This window comes from Chroicocephalus ridibundus, chromosome 11 (genome assembly GCF_963924245.1).
Source record: "Chroicocephalus ridibundus chromosome 11, bChrRid1.1, whole genome shotgun sequence".
Classification (NCBI taxonomy): Eukaryota; Metazoa; Chordata; class Aves; order Charadriiformes; family Laridae; genus Chroicocephalus; species Chroicocephalus ridibundus.
This window is the reverse complement of record NC_086294.1, coordinates 9,309,448-9,327,923: the sequence shown is the minus strand read 5'-3', so window position 1 is coordinate 9,327,923 and position 18,476 is coordinate 9,309,448. Positions and strand designations below refer to the sequence as shown.

General features: G+C 48.0%; 1 protein-coding gene across 1 annotated transcript; it reads right to left on the bottom strand.

Annotated features, from left to right (window-relative positions):
• Window positions 1-6,965: 6,965 nt before the first annotated feature.
• On the bottom strand, window positions 6,966-17,256 carry C1QTNF2 (C1q and TNF related 2). The gene is made up of 3 exons (XM_063349029.1): window positions 16,929-17,256; window positions 10,342-10,590; window positions 6,966-9,014 (listed from the first exon to the last, which is right to left on the bottom strand). The coding sequence occupies exons 2-3, from the start codon at window positions 10,580-10,582 to the stop codon at window positions 8,401-8,403; spliced, it is 855 nt and encodes a 284-aa protein (XP_063205099.1). The 5' UTR covers window positions 10,583-10,590; window positions 16,929-17,256; the 3' UTR covers window positions 6,966-8,400.
• Between the last annotated feature and the right edge of the window lie 1,220 nt (window positions 17,257-18,476).

The following is an 18,476-nucleotide window of genomic DNA, read 5'->3' as shown; positions in this document are numbered from 1 at the left end:
TCGTGGGAAAATATTTTTGTGATCAAAGAAAGTTGTTGACCAAATCTTCTGGGGAAAACATACCCCGGTTGTTTATAGTCTGTGTTTGCTGGCTGTCCCCTGCTATAAAAGGGAAGCAGTGAAGTTAAGTGGCAACAGCTATTAAGCCTACATATAAAAGCTGCCACCAAGTGTCCGTCAGAAATAATTGTCCCCTATTTTCTTTTAAGTACATCCCAGTAACCCTTAAACAAAGTATTAGGTGCCTTAAATTAAAGCAAAGAAAAAACCTATCATGTCTTTTTGCTTAAAACAGAGCACGTGCTTAGCTATTTTGTTGAATAACATCCAGAGCATTTCTTTACAAGTAGTCTGTTCATGGTTCATACAATAATATACTTATTTTCTATAACATTTTTATATACATGTATTATATCAATATAATTCTCAATGTTTTATAGTGTATTATTTGAAAGAAAGAATATCAGTTCTTTGAAATAGTGTTTCAATAATAGGAACATGGTATAGATTTTCCAAAAATCATGTCTATAGCATCTATTGATTTAAAACTTGTAATTTTAAAATCTGAATTATTTTAAAAAAATCTTGAGATTCCATGTGAAATAGAAAACTGTTCCATATAATACTGGTTTTAATTTTGCAGCCAAAAGATATTTTTTTTCCAGACTATGGTCCATGTGGTTCCACTTGAAAATAAATTAAGTAGGATCTATCAAAAGTTTCCTTCAGTAGCTCCATTGATATTAAAAATGGAAACAAATCATGAACAAGATTGTCCTCTCTGTAGCACGGCTGTTAGCAGGGCTCACATAGACTGCCCTCGTGATTTAAAAAAACACAACTCAACCAACAGGGTCTTTGATATCATAAAATGTTCACAGTAACAAATTAGAGAGCACAGTAATTCTGGATTTGATAAGAGCTCAGACATAGCCTTGAACATTGGAACTGCTTTATTTTGAAGGAGGGAGTGCCAGCAAGGCCACGGACATAAACCGGGGAATCCAGTACTGTTAAATCTGATAGTCAAATGAATGACACACACACATTATCATTAATTCGTTGATATCGTAAAAATTGACTGCAGCTACAGCATATCTTTTTCCATCCAAATCCTCACCAGGTTCTGATATAATGGGTAAAGTTTGGTTTAAAATACAGGTTTTAGCCACAAAATAAATGCATTGATTTAATTTTCGAGTGTTTTAAAAAAGACTGAGACATGAAAGGAAAATCCCATTGAGATTCCCAAAGTAGGTTTGCGCAGAGTTTGTATTAACTTTGAGAAATTTTATGTTACTCTTTCATCATTAGTAAGGCACTGTTGGGTAAAGCACAGGAAAGCAAGAGTCAGTAAAACTTCACTGATGCAAGTTGAGCTTGTAAGTCAACGAAATAGTTAATGTTGAGGGCGTTTTCCCTTAAAAATCAGTTTAACTAAGCAAGTTTACATCTTTAGCACTACCATTCTGAGTGCTGAGGCTATGAAATTGCTTTTTAGGCAACAGAGCTATCTGAAAATAACCAAGGACACCAAAGTGACCAAGGAGCGGCTCAGGCAGCCCACACCTCACCTGCCAGCAGGACGGGCACGGAAGAGGCCAGGACTCAGCGGGGGAATGAATGCGGTGGAAACACCATGGTACAGAGACAGAACCAAGCACAGAGGGAGCCTGCACCCATGTCAGTAAGGCTCTTGTTTGAGCCCAAATGGAAAAAATGGGCTTTTTAGTCAAGTCTCAGGTATAACACAGGCAGCACCAGCATCTGCCTGTGCTCCTGCCAGAGAGACTGTGTCAGGAAGACATCAAAAAGCCACTTGTTTCGCCCTCAACCTCACCTGCTGCTGGAGGTAGAGAGGAACTTCCCTCAAACCCAGCAAGGACACCAGTACAAGCAGGGACCACCCCAAACCTACCCAGGAACATGCAGGACTCCTCCTTCCCCAGGTGAGCAGCCCAGCTTCCTATTGCCAGGTGCCTCCCATTTCATGAGGATTCCAAAGCTAGATTGGCTCAGCAACAGCTGAGCACTAATTTAAGCCAATTTGGGTGCTTTTACACAGTGTAATGTTTTCCTGCTGATGAGGAGGAAGGGCTCTTGTTCTCCATGTTCATCTATACCTTCCACTGACTCGTCTGTGTGGTTCCTCTGCTGCTCTTTGTGCGTTTTTGTTATCTGATCTACTTTACCAAGCCTAATTTTTCTACTGGGCTAGTTCTCTGCAATTTCAGAGGGGCATATTGGTTCACAGGGAGACCTGAAGCTAGCACAAAGAGAGCAGCGAGAGGTAAGCAGAGCTTCTTCCTTCAGTAGTGTTAAACTGTGATGATGCGGTTTGTGGAGTTGCGCCTCAATCTGCCTTCTCCTGTCCCCTCCAAGAACTGGCCCTGGTGGGGCTGGGCAGCAGGGGCCTGATCCAGCAAAAAGAGCAGGGGGAAGGTCCTGTAAGCTGTGGGGAGTTGTGTCCTTGCTTTACTGACTCAGCTGGATCCGGTGTAACACAAACCCATTAGGAAGCTGGTTGGAGGCTGGGGAGCTCCGTGTCCTTGTGGCTGGCAGAGGTGAGGGCAGGGTTGAGAGCAGGGCTGCCCCTTTCCTCCTGGGGTTCAGGGGTTGGGAGAGCTGCAACCTGCTCTCCTCTGCTGTTGGTAGAAGCAAGCTATGAATTATATATATATTTTAAGGCAATGTTACAGGGTTATGACTGCCCTTAGAAGCTGTAATTATTAAGCCTGGCTGGCAGGTATGAAGGGCTTTAACCCCAGTGAGCTGCTGTTGGGTATGTATCCATGCCAGACCACGCCTGTGACAGTGCAAGGGAAGAACAACATTACAGATGGTACTCTAGGGTTTAAGGAGAATTCTGCTGTGCTTCTAGGTAGCTTGAAGAGCCTGTTTTAGTCAAAGGCTTTGGAACGGTTGCAGTTCCTAACTTTCTGCTGATGCCGAGTGGGTTGAATTGGGATGCATGTGCCTTGCCTTGGGGCACTGAAAGTCCCCAGGAGAGGCTTGTGGAACTGTTTCTGCCAAGCAGCCTGGGATAGCTTGAGCTTTGTGCCCAAGAACTGGCATGATGCACAAGCCAGCTCCCCCCCTGCCAAGATGTCCCCCTTCAAGCACGGCATCCCCTCATCCCTGCTTCTTCCTGGTCTGAGCACTCATTTCCTTGTTCCTCCTCTTAGCTAGTGCTTTATGTGGAAATGAGAAACTCTGTGAATGTGCCTGTCGCTGTAGAGGTCTCTTCCTTCTTGACCTGCCTGCCAAGCACCCAGGGGACATGGCCTCTCCTGCACACCGTCACTGGAAAATGCAGGGAGGAATAACAGGGCCATTACGGGAGTTACAGCTGAGCTTGAGCGGGGCATGGGAAGCTGCGTATTGTGGGCTTGTGCTGTCCTGATGTAACTCTGCAGTTTTAACTGTTGGACCCGGCTTGTTTCCAGTGCAGAAATGGCCCCTGGCAGTAGGAAGGGGCCGGGAGCGGGGCAGTGGCTGCTGGGAGGCAGGACAGAGGGGACAGTGCAGGGAGCTGCCAGCAGCCATGCGGCCCCCAGGGCTGGGTACTGTTATCGTGGGCCTGCCATAACATGGCCTTCAGGGACAAGGCGTTACCTAGCGAGGCAGCATTGACAAAACCTGGAAGAACAGAAAAAAGAAACTTTTTTCCTTTTTTGTTTTTTTAATATTGTGATACTGGCTGTTGAGTATTAACTGGTGTAACTGAGGGTGGGCTCACCTGGGGAGCAGAGCAAACGAGGGTGACTGATAAATGTGTCTGGATCCTCCTGAGTCCCCCAGAAGGAAGATGCGATCAAGACTTGAACGCATTGGTCTGCCTGACCGAGTGCTGAAGCTGCTAATCAGCGCCATGCTGCAGGGCTGTGCAGGGGATGTGCTACCTTGCACATATGCCTTCCCTTTGTTTCCAGCTGTGACGTTACATCATTACTTTCCAGATACTCCATGTACATTGACCCCATGGTTAATGTTAATTTTCCCCAGTGAAAATATTTTTTTATGAGTATTTTTTCTTTTCATTTTTAGCTTCGAAATGTATGGGTTCTTTTTTTAAAAAAAACAACAACAAACAAAACAACCAAAAAAAACCTTGGTGTTCTTTTGTGTAGAGCATCTCTGAAGCAGGGGGAAAGGGCTTTGCGAGGCTGAGTTAACGGGGTGAGAAGCTGCACCAGGCAGGAGGAGTTGTCCTTGAGCTCATCCAGTGCTGAGTGCTTCTCACCGTGCTGATGTTTGTGCAGAGCGCTCGGTGAGTGGGAAATCACGGCTTTGCTGGAAGTGCTCGGCTGCATGGTGTTGGGGATGGATGTGGGAGGGAGAAGGCGCTGTGGGAGTGGAGACAAGCTCCTGCGGCAGAGAAACCCTCCTCTGCCTTGGAGGGGAGCGGGGCAGGCAGGTGTGTTCACAGCCAGGTCACTGCTGCTCTCTAATGAGCCACAAGCTGAACTGGCTGAGCCTTTTCTCTGTCGTGAACTGAGCACTAAAGGTGGGTGCTCCTGCCTCTCCTTGCCTCCCTGCCCTGGATGCTGGATGTGTCGGAGGAACTCGCTTGTGCTAAATCGTAGTGCAAAGGGCAACTCTGACACTTGTGGTGAAGGAGGATGCTGCAGCATAAGAGGTCTTGTGTGAGGGTGGCAGATGTGGATCGCATCCTCTTCAGCCAGGACATTCCTTTTTCCTTCCTGATGGCCCAGCTACCACCATTCCCAGCTCTTCTCCCACCGTGCCAGAGGTGCCGCAGCTGCCTGGGCTGCGGCCAGCATCCTGCGTGGGAGCAGTGCTCTCTTGAGACAACTTGGCTGTGAAAAACAGAGCTCTTTATTTGGTGGTTTTCCAGAAATTTTGTGTTTCTGGAGTAAAAAGTCTTTACATGAATCTCAGATTCATTTTTAAAACAAAGTAAATAACTACCTGGCCAGAGGACAATGTCAGCGCAAACCAAAATGCCGCCTGAAGATGCAGGAGCAAGCCAGAATGTGTTATTTTTAAACTTCTCCAAAGTCTGAGCCAGTCATTTTGAGTTTTGCGTGTTCCCCCCCTTTCAATATTTCAATGATTGTCCCTGTAGTGACCCAGACACACTTGTACCTTGCCAGCTGCCCTCCCATCCCTCCTCTCCTGGGTGAGGCAGGAGGAGGGGACCCCACAGCTGCTTGAGATGATTCTTCCTGCAGGAATGGGCTGAGTGGAGACATTTTGTTCAGTGTGCAAGTTGATCTCAAGACATCATAAGAGGAAATCCATCTTTCAGAGGAACCTGTGCAAGAGGAGCTCACATGTATCACGTGAAATGCTCATGCCTCTTTCACAGAAATACTTATGATATGTGTATCTTTAAATGACTTCAGCCCTATGGGAGACTAAACAATCTGGAGAAGATGTTCCTCCCTCTTGCTTGCTATAATTTTTTAGTTTGGGTTTTCCATTGCGCAAAGTCCTTGATGGTAGCAGATGCTGGGGTTGGAAGGCAGCACTGTGACCTGGTGGGGTGGCCTGGCAGGTCTCCAGGGTGGCTGGGAGCAGGCTGGAGCCAGCAGTCCTTGTCTGCTCCTGCGGGAAGGAAGTTGTAGGCCCAAACTGAAAGCAAGCGCTATCGCACTGAGCACTCGGTGGGGGCCAGTGGTTCTCTTTATAATTTGCATTTTGATATTCCAGACTTAAAAGACTCATTTGCAAGTTTTCCTTTTCACTAGAAATAAAAAGGACGCTTTGCCAGACAGTTAATAATTTCCCTTGCTTCTCATCTGGGGAAAACGGCTCATGTCCCCCTGAGGGGGCTGGCACTGGGAGGAAACACTCCCTGCTGGGGCCTTCTCTGGAGATAACAAGGGAAGACTGAGTGCCTGAGCTGATCTAATTGCTCACTGCTGCTTCCCCTCCACCCTCCTCTTCTCAGGCTCATTCCCTGTGGTGCTCTCCCGTCCCCTCCCGGCTCTGGTACCTGCCTGGTGCCAAGTGGGTTCAGCTCGTAAAATCAGTGAACAACTAACCTGACTACAAAGAAAAAACAAACAATTAAAAAAAAAAAAAAAAAACAAAAAACCAAAAAAAAAAGAAAACCAGCCTGAAAATACCCACTTTCGGGGATGGGGAATGCACTGAATCAAGGGAAAAGAACTGAGGAAGGAAATACAGTCTGTCTTTTGACAGCAGTGGGCTGTGAGTGCTGCTGGATTAATTAAAGATGTACTATGTAATTTCCCTTTTGGGTGCAGCACAGCTGGGTGGTGGTGTGGAGAGGCAACATCCTCCCATGTGTCCCACCACCTCCCTTGAGCTGCCCCTAGCACCTACAGTTGCTGGGGGACCTGGGTGGGGGCACAGACCTGAATTCAACTCAGCTCACCCAAAAAGTGGTCATTTCCCCCTCTGGGCTGCCAGGGGGGGAATGTGGGGCTGGGCATTGAGGGAGAAATGCCATTCTTGAACTGCTGCTGCTTTTGGGAAGCTGCCTGCAAATGCACCCCCAGACACCCTAAATGAGGGAGCTTTGGAAAAAGAAATATATTATCTGAGCAGGCACTGCCAAGGAAAGGACACCTGCCGCCTGGGTGAGCTGCTTCAGGGGAACAGGCAGATCCTATTCTTCCACCTTGCAGGTTTCCTTGCACAGAGAGCAGAAAACTCTGTGTTCCCCAGCTTGCTGGGCTGGGAGGGGGAAAAATACTCCTGTTGCACCAGCCCTTACGAAATCCATCGCTAAACGCAATAGTGTCAGTGGAATCCATAATGCAGTTTTGCAATGCTTTCTGGGGAACCACTTTTATAAATATCAAGACTATTCCAGCAGTGCTTTCGTTCAGCTTTATTTTATAAAATAATGTATTTGAAAAGATTTTCGTAAGATATAACACAATTACTGTAGTTCATGAAAATCATGCAAGTATTTTGACTTGTAAAAGTGAGATTAAAAAAAAATACAATAAAAACATTTCATTCTTACGGGGTATCCCTTCAATGCCTAAATATGAGGATTAGAGGAGCTGGAAGCTCATGAGGGTTTTTACCAAGTAATAAAGGAGATGAGAAATAAGGCTGCAAAACAAGACGATGCATCAGATAGCGAGGAAGAGACTCCTTCCATTGGGCTACTGAGAGAGACAGATCTGTGTTACAGGAGTGCTGGGCGCCCTGGGGCGAGGCAGCCAGACCAAGTGGCTTTGTATCAGGAGAACTCTTTGCTCTGGTAATTGCGAACATTTTGGTGTATGTCCCTGCATCAGCTGATACAGAGGAGGAAAAAAACTTGCGAAGCTCAGCTTAGCAAAAGCAAAAAGCTCAGCTGAGAAGAAGTTCAGCTTTTGAGTTTTCTGGGTTTTGGTGGTTTTTATTCCACACAGTTTAGAACCAAAACACTGATTTTTGGACCATCTGTAATATTTGATGTATAACATGAAAAAGGCAAAGCAGCAGTAAGATAGGGTCTCGCTGTAGCATTAATGCCTTGAGGAGAGTCTCAGCAGCACCACAAGTATCTCCTTCCAGGAGAAGCTGGCAGGGATGAAGGAAGGGGGTTATTAACGAGTCTGTTTCTGGCGTGAAGGTTCACACTGCCTTTGACAGTTGAGTCTTATCTGTAAAGTTCATCCTCCACCGTGGCTCGGAGCCCAGCAGGTATTTGGCTTGCACGGTCCAGTTCAGGCTCTGGTCACCGTTTACCAACGCTTGTCTGAAACCAGGCGCAGGACCCCAACGCTGGTATATCGAGGCTGAAATCTGAGAAACGCCGGTGGTGCTCAGTGCAATGGCTTGTGTCTTACAAGGAATCTTACCTTTAACCTCAAAAATGAGATCTCTCTTTCGTGTCATTTCCTATTTAGACCAGATGCCTTGGCTTATTAGTACTGCTTTGATGAGGCCGAGAGCTACTCTTACTTTTATAACTATAGCTGACAATTTCCTGACTCTTAAGGAGCTAGTAAAGTGTAACTCTGTATTGACAAGGATTTTTACTATTATGGGGTGTAGGGGGAGGAGATGCAGCAATAGTGTCTCCAGCATCAGTAGCACTTCTGGCCTCAGCTTTCAGGAAATGGTTGTTGGTTTCCATGCTTTATTATAATAATAATAAAATAAAGCATTCTGCACCAGTATTTGAGTTACGTGTCTGTGACATGTTGGAATCATCATGGAAAACATAATGGGTGGTTTCGAGATTTAGAGATTCATGAGGCTGCTTTAATGTGAGTCCTACTGGTCCTGGTAGCCTGTGGACTAGTTGATTGCATCAAGTAAATATCTAAATAGCCAATACAGGCTGTTAGTGCCAAAAATGTGGAATTGTATGATAATCCCACACGTGTCCGTGCGCAGGCTACACTTTGCTGGACTGAGGTCTCATGCATTTCCTATTTTTTCCCCAGAGATTGGTTTCTCATCCTATATTTCATTGAGATAATCTTGATCAGGATATATCAGGAAGCCAGTAAATAAGCTGTCTGTCCAGTAGGGATCGTAAAAGAGCCCATTTTGTTCTGAGTAAAAGATCTGCAGCCATACCTCATCCTCCTGCTTCAGAGAAAGGATGGTTGATCCAGAGGCAACATCATGGTTTCCAGTGTTGGCATCAAAAGTCTTGATGCGGTACTGCCCGTTGTGGACCAAGCCAATGGCCAAATGTTTGTTGGCCAAAGTGATGTCATAAGTGAAGTAGTAAATACCTGGGATGCTGCATATAAATTTCCCACTGGAAGCATTGTAGTGTCCTCCCTCGTTCATCAGGATCCTGTCAAATTTGATGGGCAGCCTTTCCCTTGGGTAGCTCTTTGAGACTGCCACAGAGAAGGCAGATTTGGCTTTGTTGGCATTACAGGTGCAGGGTCCTGGCAGCCCAGTCTCGCCCTTGTTCCCTTTGGGCCCTTTCTTTCCCGGTGCCCCATTTTTTCCAGGATTACCCTTTAAACCCTTGGGCCCTCGTGGGCCTGCCTTGCCAATAGCTCCTGCTTTCCCCTTCGGTCCTGGCTTGCCGGGGTTTCCTGTTCTGCCTTGTGGACCTGGAAGACAAATAACCTCGTAAACTTTTTAGTGAAAGAGATGATGTGGCAAGTCAAAAAGGATTATATCATTGCAGCAGTGTATTTTCATTTAGGAGGAAAACCTCGCTGGTGAGAATCCTGATGAAATACCACCTGGGGCTGGACATCTGTCAGGACTGACTAACCATGTTAGGTAGGTTGTTGGCATGATAACAATGGGACTCAGGAGCAGGACAGGCTGTCCCTTTTAAGGACTGAAAGGCTGGTTCAATTATCTGGCTCACTTGAGAAAAAGGAGCAATTAATTATAAAGCTGGCCAAGAACAAGCTTTAAATGTTTAGGTTTTTCAGGAGTCGGACAGGTTTGTGAAGCTTTTGGAACCTAGATTTGAGCAGATGGAGTACTTTTAATCTCCTGTCTTCCCCCCCGCCCCGCCACATTTAACATGAAGCTGCTGTTTAAAAAAAAAAATTCAAAAAATCTAGGGGTAGTAAAAAGCCCAGCCTAGCTGGGGGATGAACCAGTCATGAACCAGAAGACACCCCGTGCAGGGACTGCCTTCAGATGGGAAGCGAGTTGGGCTGTCACCATGATGCTGAAGCTGCTGATTGCGGTAGTGTTTGGTATAGGACAAATTCATGGGGATTTATTCCCTGTCTCTCGACCTGCTGTGGCAAGACTAGATCTAAATGCAGCTGCAGGTGGAAACCTGTTCTCCAGATTCCATTTTTTGGGGGTGGGAGAGGAGAGTAAAATGCAGCTTTGGCGCGCTGGTGTTATGCTGAATCAGGAGTGCACTCTAGTGTGGCAACGGGAAATCACTGCTTTCTCACCATAGCTGGTCCTGGTGCTTGCTGACTGTACGGCTGGATCTAAAGGAGAGCTCTGCCTCAGGATTAAAGGGTGGTTGTTAGCTTTGATTTAGATGGAGCACGGTCAGAGCAGTGCCTGTCACCCAGCTAGAGCGCTCCGGGGAGCAAGTACTTAATTCTTTTCACCTGACTTTGTTTTTCTTGAGAGCAGGAGTCAGAGACCACCACTTTGTCACATCTAAAGAGCATATATCAGAACAGGGAATATTTCACCTCATAACGAAATGAAGCCCATAGGAATTGGACACAGCATTAAGATGCTATCAGCAAATAATGCAAGTCTGAACCCTCCTGGCAGGAGCTGACAAGTGTGAGATTCTGGAAGGGGGAGAGTAGAAATTTCTAGAAGAGTTTCCTATGAGATGTCTGTCCTGGGGCTCAGACTTGAGGTGACAGGTTGCTGTTAACTGGGCTGTTGCCCTATTGCTTTTACATTTTACCCTTGTTGTGTTAAGAAGCTCTCTTCTCTTACCTTCATCGCCATGCTCGCCTTTATCCCCGTCCTTGCCATCCTTGCCGTCTTTGCCTGGGAAGCCCATCCTGCCGACTGTCCCTGGAGCCCCAGGTGCACCGGGGGGGCCGGGTGGCCCGGGGGGTCCTGGCAGGCTGCATGCCAGCTGGGGACCTTCCTGCAGCGCTCCCTTGGCAAAGCCCCCGAGGATGTGGTTTGCCACACAGGGCACAGTCCAGAGGAGGAGGACAGCAGAGATCATGGCGCAGCCTGTAAATAGGAGACGGGACATGGCTGTCGCGTGTGGTAGTCGGCATGTGTGGGTACGGCGGTGTCCCCTCCACCCGGACAGTGCGTTGTAGAGACTTGCATGAAAGTGGGAGATAATTGGGCTTTTTTTGGCAGGGTGTGGGAGCTGTTTGTTTTGGCGTGACATGAATTCAAGGATTTGGCTCGTGGAGTTTTATAGGTCTAACCAATATTTTTTTCAAACTTGCTCTTCTCTAAGTCTATATCTGTGGCCATCGTTTTGTTCCCCAGGCCTCATTTTCCCTGAAACCCAAGTAGCGATGGCAGAGGGGTGCAGAAAGCAGCCGCCTGGGACTAGCAGAGTGGAGGAAAGGAAAGGATTTTGGTGTAAACTTCCCCGGTAAGACCTGCCCTGTGGTTGGGTCACTGGGGTTTCTTAACGAGCACAAAACCCATTGTATGATGCAGGCTGAATTTAGAAGACGGGCTTGCGAAGTCTTTGAGCCAGGGCAGTCCTTACTGCCTTCTGCCTGACAGTGCGCATTGAGCCTCTTGGCTGGCTGAGGATGTCCCGTTCCTTGTCGCAGCTCGGCTGCGTGGCGCTGCACAACCTGCAGCCGCATCGCCAGCCAGGTCTCTGGCTCGGTGTCAGGGTGCAGCCGCCCCTGCAGCCTTGACCAGCCCTACTGCAGCCTCCGACGGGGGATTCCTAACCCCTTGCCATGCTGACCTGCCTCTCTGGGGGGGTAGTAGCTCAGTCTTTGTGTTTGTTACTAACATTCACCTTAGAAAGACAGGTAACTTAAAACCCCAGTGGTTGTTTGTCTCCTGGCTCTGTAAAGTGAGCTATTGCTTTAAGTATAGCAAACACCAAGGGCCTTTTGGGAGCATCCCAGGCTTTGCCTCCATTCACAGCGGGAGGCTGAGCCTCCTGGGCTTGTCTCACTCTGCTCCTGGATGGGGAGATAGCGATAGAAAATAATTTCTGGAATAAAGCTATTCCCATGAACCTGCTAATGATACAGAGCAGTTATTATACAGTAAAATATTCCTCTGGATATCTGCGCATGGAGCTGTCTGCAAATAGCTGTGCTCCATGTGCAACTCCTGAGTAACTCCACTGCATCTTGAAATAGTGCTCAGATACATCAGCAGCTTAGAGAAGATGCTCAAAATCGTGCTGATTGATGAGACCTCATCTTCATGCATGACCCACCCAAGACTCTGGGTATTAGAGGCATTTGAAACAAGAGTGGGGGTCTGCGCATGGTTTCAGACATAGTAAAAAAGAGAGTTTCCCCTGTGGTATCGGTTTCTGACTACCCATGGGTAAAGGTGCTCCTGCCATCCCCTCCCCATGCCCAGGCTGAGGATCTTTTCCTCCCTTTGCTCTGCTGGTGAGGGATGTTAACAGTCATGGCCACCAGCTTCCCAGCAGGGCTGGTGGTCCCTGGCGGGCACCGACCGCGGGCTGAGGGGAGATGCTGATGGAGTCGGGCTCTTTTCCGGTTGTGTGAATATGGAAATGAACTGGTTGGGGATGAAAGGCATCCCCTGGCACAATTTCTTTCTTTCAGCTTCCAAAGCTGGAGTAGCCCATGGAGAAATGAGACATGAAGCCTAAAAACGCCCCATACAAATCTGTGGCCGGTTCACTGTTTGCTCAGCAGCTCTTTGATTAGGAGAGATCAAGCTAAAGCCAAAGGATTTTTTTTTTAAAGGAATTAGCCATGTATCACTTTGATACAATTCCTACCCCTGGGCTAAGAGGTGCACGCTCTTGTTTGATGGAAAAGGCTACTATGAAATTTAGTCTTTTCCCTCGTTACAGCTACCTCTGATGGTAGAGGGTTAAATATTTTACAAGAATCATCCATTGGCATGGACTTTCTTATCACATCCCAAAGTCCTGCTAACAAAATACAGAATATAAGCAAGGATCGCAAAGCTAGCAAACTGCCTTTCACATCAAGCTTTGGTGCTGAAGCAAATGTGTAGTGCAACACAGATGCAGTAGAAGATGAGCTGGGATACCCCAGGCCTTTCAATATGTTGGTGACCTGTTGGTCAGGCAAGGTCCTGCTTGGCATTAAGACAAATACTGGGAGGCTTTAGCATCTCCCCAGTACTGTTATGTTAAACTCCTGCACTGGAAATAAGATGCTTAAAGTATTGCACAAATTTCATGTTGGCCTTAGCTCTCTCATCCCAGTATCGGCTCCTGAAGGGGGTGGACATGCATATTACATGCTCCAAATCCAGCAAGCAATATGCTCCATATTAATGCCGAGTGGGAGCCCCCCAGTTCTGTGCTATGTATAATTAAGAACATGCAGAGGAGTGGGAAATGCAAAACAGATCTCCGTGCTGTATTTGGCTGCTAAGCCATTTTGTTCTTCAGCTCTCTTTTGCTTTTCTTATGCTTAAGTTTATTTGCTGCTGGTGAAAGGTGTCAGTTTAATGGCTTTGTGAGATGGAAATCACCGACCAGTATTAATGTGGACAGTTGAACAAAGGCTTCTCAGTTCACAGAAAGGGGAACAAAATGTTAGAATGCCTGCGGAGTCGGGAGATCCCAAGGAAAGCTGCATCCCTGCTTCCCAGTAACCACCTCAAATGGGGCAGAAGAGAAATGAGAGGCGTCTGGAGGTGGATGACAGTAATAAGTTGTGGCAAGGAAAAATGTCTTTGTGGAGCATAACCTGGAAAAAAGCTGGGACTGCTTCATGTAGAGAAGAAATGGGCAAGAGGGAGCACAGTGCAGGAGGGCAGCTCCTTCTCTTAAAGGCTCTTACCATAAGTACTTCTGTTACCCTCAGACAGCCCGGCTAGTTGACCTGATGGGATAAGAAGCAGCAAATGCAAAATGCCCCGAAGCTGGGAGGTCAGTAGTACCAGTACTTGGATAGATGGGGAACATTTGACTACCTGGAGCCGTGCTGTGGCACAGCTCCCGAGTCGGTGTTAATTAACGGCTCCACAAGAACATTTCATCCCACATCACAGCAGCGCGTGTGGGATGCAAAGCACAGTCACATTCACAAGAGGATCTATAAATAACCTCTTAAAGAATTCTCTTTGAAAGAAAACAAACCTCATGCTGTTCCACCTTAAAAGGAAAATTGCTCCTCGATGTAGCATGTACGATGAGCTCCAAAAAGCAAATTGGAAACAGAACAGCATCTTTCCTCTCCGCAGTACGGGCGGCAGGCCTGGCACTGGAGCCCCTGCTGCACGGTTTCAGCTGAGGTCTTACTTTTCTAGTGGCATTTTAATTAATGTCTTTGTTAATAGGGTTTTGGAGACTTGTTGGCCATGACCGATGCCTGTTGTGTGGGAGTGTGCACTGTGCCCCAGGGGTTAGGAGAGCTGACTGGTGGTGGAGGGGAGGAGAGGAGATCCTGCATCTGACCTGGTGATGGCTGTAGTTTGTACCTGCCATTGAAATGCAAAGGTTCAGCTCTTCAGCACCCAGGGGGAACACAGCGGTACCGGGCACTGATTTCAGCATGGGAAAAGAAAGTGGTCCAGCTTCACTTAAACAAGCTAGCTCAGGTGTCTGCAGCATGGGCATGGCTGGCCAGGCCTTAGGGTTGCCGTGCCCGTCTTCTCCCCGGCAGAGCCTGGGGCAGCACCGCGGCTTGCTTGAGGTTATCAGGTGCGTTGGTGCCGAGCTTGGGCCGGAGCAGAGATGCTCTGGCCCTTCATGTGTGGACTGCCTCTCCCTTGGTGACAACAGTTTGGTGAAAGGCAAGATCTCATGCATGCAGAAATGCTTTTCTTCTCAATACTTAGAAATATCCTATCCATCCATTGAGTCACTCTGAAATGATGCCTTCTGAAATATTTAGTGGCAATGGTGCTTTCTAGGTTGCTCGGTTGAAGAAGACCAAGCCCTTTGGCTCAGGAGATGGTGCAACTCATGGTAGGCATGTGATGGACAAGGGCAGCACTGAGATGCTCTGAGGTAGAGGGTCTTGGAGGAAGGACCATTTAGTCTCCCGGATTCTGGGTAGGCTCTGGGTGAGACCTCATGTTGTCATCACAGCTGGGTCAAACCTCCATCCAGAGAGAGCAGAGAGACTCCAAAATGTGCCGCAAATGTCTGGGCCCTGAGGTAGAAGATGAAGCTCAGACTGGTGTCTATCAGGTGGGTTTAAGAGACCATGATTCTCTGTGTCCTTCAGCTGAATCAATCCAAATTTTTGCTGTGGGTCCAGAGCATCCCTTGGGATCAGTGTAGTCTGTAAAACTGTCCTGTGGATCCCCACTGGGTAATTTTGGGGAATGCTTGTCAGAAATCAAACCAGGAAGGGAACAATTTTGGAAAGCATTCACTCCTGAATCTTAGAGCTAGGGCACACGTTTATAGAAAACACGTCAGGGCAAATAAAGCAATAAAGACAGAGCATCTCTGACTTGCAAGTGTGGTACATGCAGAGCTGAGTGATTACTGGCTTCTCTCTTCCTAACGAGCTGCACATTTAGGGGGCTTCACTATAATCACATAATAAAATATATGAATGACTCATAGAAAGCATGCCTGAAATGGGATGTTCTGACTCTGCCCCATGGCCTTTACGTGACACCCCCTTTCTGGTTTAGGACATTTTGTTGTTATTGCTCATTGCTTTGGTGCATTCTTCTCTTCCTACCGGAGCTCAGGCCCGTGGCAGAGGCTGCCCTGTGCCTTGGGTCTCCCGGATGCCGGGGCCAGGGAGAATGGGACTTGGGTTTTCCCAGGTGGAGAAATGCCGGGAGCGGGTGGGCAGCCTGGGTCCCCAGCTGCCCCCGCCAGCCTGTTTGAAGCAGACTCTTGTACGATCAGCAGGATTTGAACCCGACCTTCCACGCTGAAACCTGAGCATCACATGAGCTTCTGTAGCACATGGAGCATCTGTGCTGGATGCAGGACTGCAAGCCTGTGCTCTCCAATAGTTTTTCTGTGCACGCCCTTGTTGCTGGAGCTACAGTGCATCACTGTCACCCGAGAGCCTCCATCCCTAGCAGCTGTGTGCCCACAGGGCTCCTTACAGCCCCCAGTCTGGACCTGCAGCATGGGATGGGTCTCTGCTGCTGGAGGGGCGTCACAGGCAGGAGCCTGGGGGGACACGTCTCTTGCCATGTCTCCCCTATAGTTTTGGCTGCCTACGGCATTCCTGCTCTGTGTGGCTCCTGCGAGCCCCTGTGTGACCACCCTTGTCCCAGCCCTGCTGCAGGTGAGCTTCCCGACCCCCTTCACAGTTAAGAAGCCAGATCAATTCTATAGATCTATAAAAAGGTGTTCCTGTAAGAAAAGATTTTGCTTGTAAGGGTGAGCCCCAGGGACGAAGGATCAGTTGTACTTTCTGGTGCTTACAGGGCAGCTGGGCTGAAATCCTGTCGGAGGGAAAATCCCTGAGGGTCTGCAAGATGTGGGGTGGTTTGGTGGCACGTGTGGTGGCTAGACGGTGACTTTTGGCCAGGGAAGCCACGCTGTGCCATGCGGTGGTGGTGTGTGCCTGCCCATGAGGAGGAAAAACGCAGAGTGGGGAAAGAGGGGAGTCTGCGGGGAATCGGTGCTCGGAGGCAGGAGGAGCAGGGTGGTCCCATCGCACAAGGGGGGACCCAGCAGCGAACAAACAACCGTGACTTTCTACTCTGATTCCTTCCAATACTCAAGGCTTTCTTAAACAAAAGAACCATCTTCCTGCTTCACAATTTCCCGGTAAACCTCAAGGCGTCTTAATTAGTTTTCAAAATAATCATTATCCCTGTGAGCCTAATTCTCAGCTCTAGTGGTTGCCCTGCAGCATCCCTGGGGTGGAAGCATAAGGAGCCCTTGGGTGCACGGGGCTGATTTAGATATAATAAGGTGTGCCACTGGTGACAGCAGCTGAAATGGACCTATTTAATTTCTGATATAAGCCAATGAAGTAGTTGTGTCAGATATGCGTTTGATCTGTTATCTGCTGTTGCACAAAGCAATGTTAAAGGAGATAAAGGAGAACGACGCATCTTCTATGCCTGGACCTGCATCACCGTCTCCACTTTAGGCAGCCAGGGGTGCCTGTGGCAAACGTTTCCTAGCCCCGGGCAAAAGCCCTGTTACAGAAGCTGCTGATGGATACCGGAGCAAGGGAGAGGCTGCGGTTTCAGCTGTACGAGGTAGGTGCTCCCAGCAAAAGTCTGAGGAATGTTTCCTTGCTGGAGTATTTCTTTTAACTGGCGACTGTTGCCTGTATGGATTCCTGTGCAGGCGCTGGAAACCTGAGTGCTCAATGATCTAGACCTTATTTGGTAAGTTTTCAAAGTTAAGGTTACGAGGAGAGAGAGGAAAAAAAAAAAAACAAAACAAAACGAAAAGTTAATCTACTCACCAGGACTAATCTCTTCAGTGAGATCTTGACAGGCGCTGGAAACCTACACGATTTTAAGCAGATGTTTTGCTGCAGATCACTGTCACACGCAGAGCCCGAGCCCCGTCCTGCCGCAGCAGCGTCCTTCTGAGGGGTGTGCAATATTGACTTCAGTCTTTCTTTTCTATTAACATTTTAATCCTTTTTGTGCGGATTGCTAGCTTCCAGCAGCAGCTCCAAGTTTTGGCTCGATGTTGCCAAAGGCATATTTTTATTATTGTGTAATGGGTCTGTGCCTCTTCCTCTGTCACGTGGCATGGGAAGAAATCTTTACTCACATATGGCTGGAAAGCTCTTGGTGCTTGGGGAGCTTTTCCCTTTCTCTCTCCCTCGCAGTCTTGTATGAAAGGCTCAGGAGTTGCCTGGATCATTTCCGACCAGTTCTGCCTCTCTCTGCCGCTGCTTGCACAAGCAGAATTTGTAAGGCGATGGGTGACGTGGACTGAACTTAGGGAACAACTTTGACACTTAATCGTGGATCATTAGCGGGGAAAGCAGATCTTGTCCTAAGGGTGGAAACTCATTTCTAAAACAATTTAGATGAACAGGCAATGGCAGATCACTCCAGGCTTGAATTAAAGGACATCGTGGTGAAGCAGCAGCTTTGCAAATACGAATTTTGAGAGGAAACTGCATGTACCTCAGCCCTGTTGCAGGTGGATGCACGAGACAAAATACAGAGACTCTGCCATAGGGGTGGCAGGGTGGGAATGCTTCTCTCTTTGGTAGGGTTGGGATTTTGTTTTAAGCTTGTAAAGTAATTGCAAAACCCCTAGCATTTGCTTAAGGTGAGGCAGCAACACCAGAAGCAGTGGCTGAAGCTGGAGTTCAGCTTTAGCTCTGCCAACACAGAAGCGTTGAGCCGCAGTAAATCCCTGTCCCTTCGTGTTTCTCCGCTGCAGCAAGTCACGGTGCTGCAGCTCTGGGCAGTGTTGATATCCCGGCTTAAACCAGCCCATTAAACCCAGAATTTGCCTTACAACTCTCGAAATTGTCAGTGCTTCCCTGGCAGCCCCTAGGGAGGTGCAGAGACAGGAACGAGAGGTTGAAGAGTTTCCTGACCCCGCTCCCCCCCGCCCACTCCTTCCCTCCCTCCCCACTTTGCAGGACGCTCTGATGCTGCCGGGGTTGGTACGGACCAACTTCCAGGTCCCAGTTGTGGGTGCGTGGTTCCTGCTCTGCCCCAGCCAGGATCCTGCACGGGGCTTGGGACAGGTGTGTGCTCAGTGGCAGGGCTCCAGAGCCTGCCCTGCTGCTCTCCAGCCAGGAAATATTTTCTGCTCGGTGCGGTTATCAGCTGATTGGGAGGATGCTGGAAGTATCATTCCTTACTCTGACAGAATTCGTCCTTATTGGAGATGTGTGTGTGTGTGTTTGGTTTTTTTTTTAGCTTTCTCCTGCACTTGCTATTGCAACATGGTGGGAATGGATGTACCGTAAAAATGAAGTATGTATATAGTTTGCTTTGGGAGCTGTAATCAGTTGAGCTGCTCCTGGGAGGGGTGGGAA

Bases quoted from the DNA above. Each gene is read 5' to 3' on its own strand.
- C1QTNF2 (XM_063349029.1), bottom strand. From the start codon at position 10,582: ATGATCTCTGCTGTCCTCCTCCTCTGGACTGTGCCCTGTGTGGCAAAC. The intron at 9,015-10,341 runs GTAAGAGAAGAG...TTTGTCTTCCAG, and splicing joins AGGCGAGCATGGCGATGAAG to GTCCACAAGGCAGAACAGGA.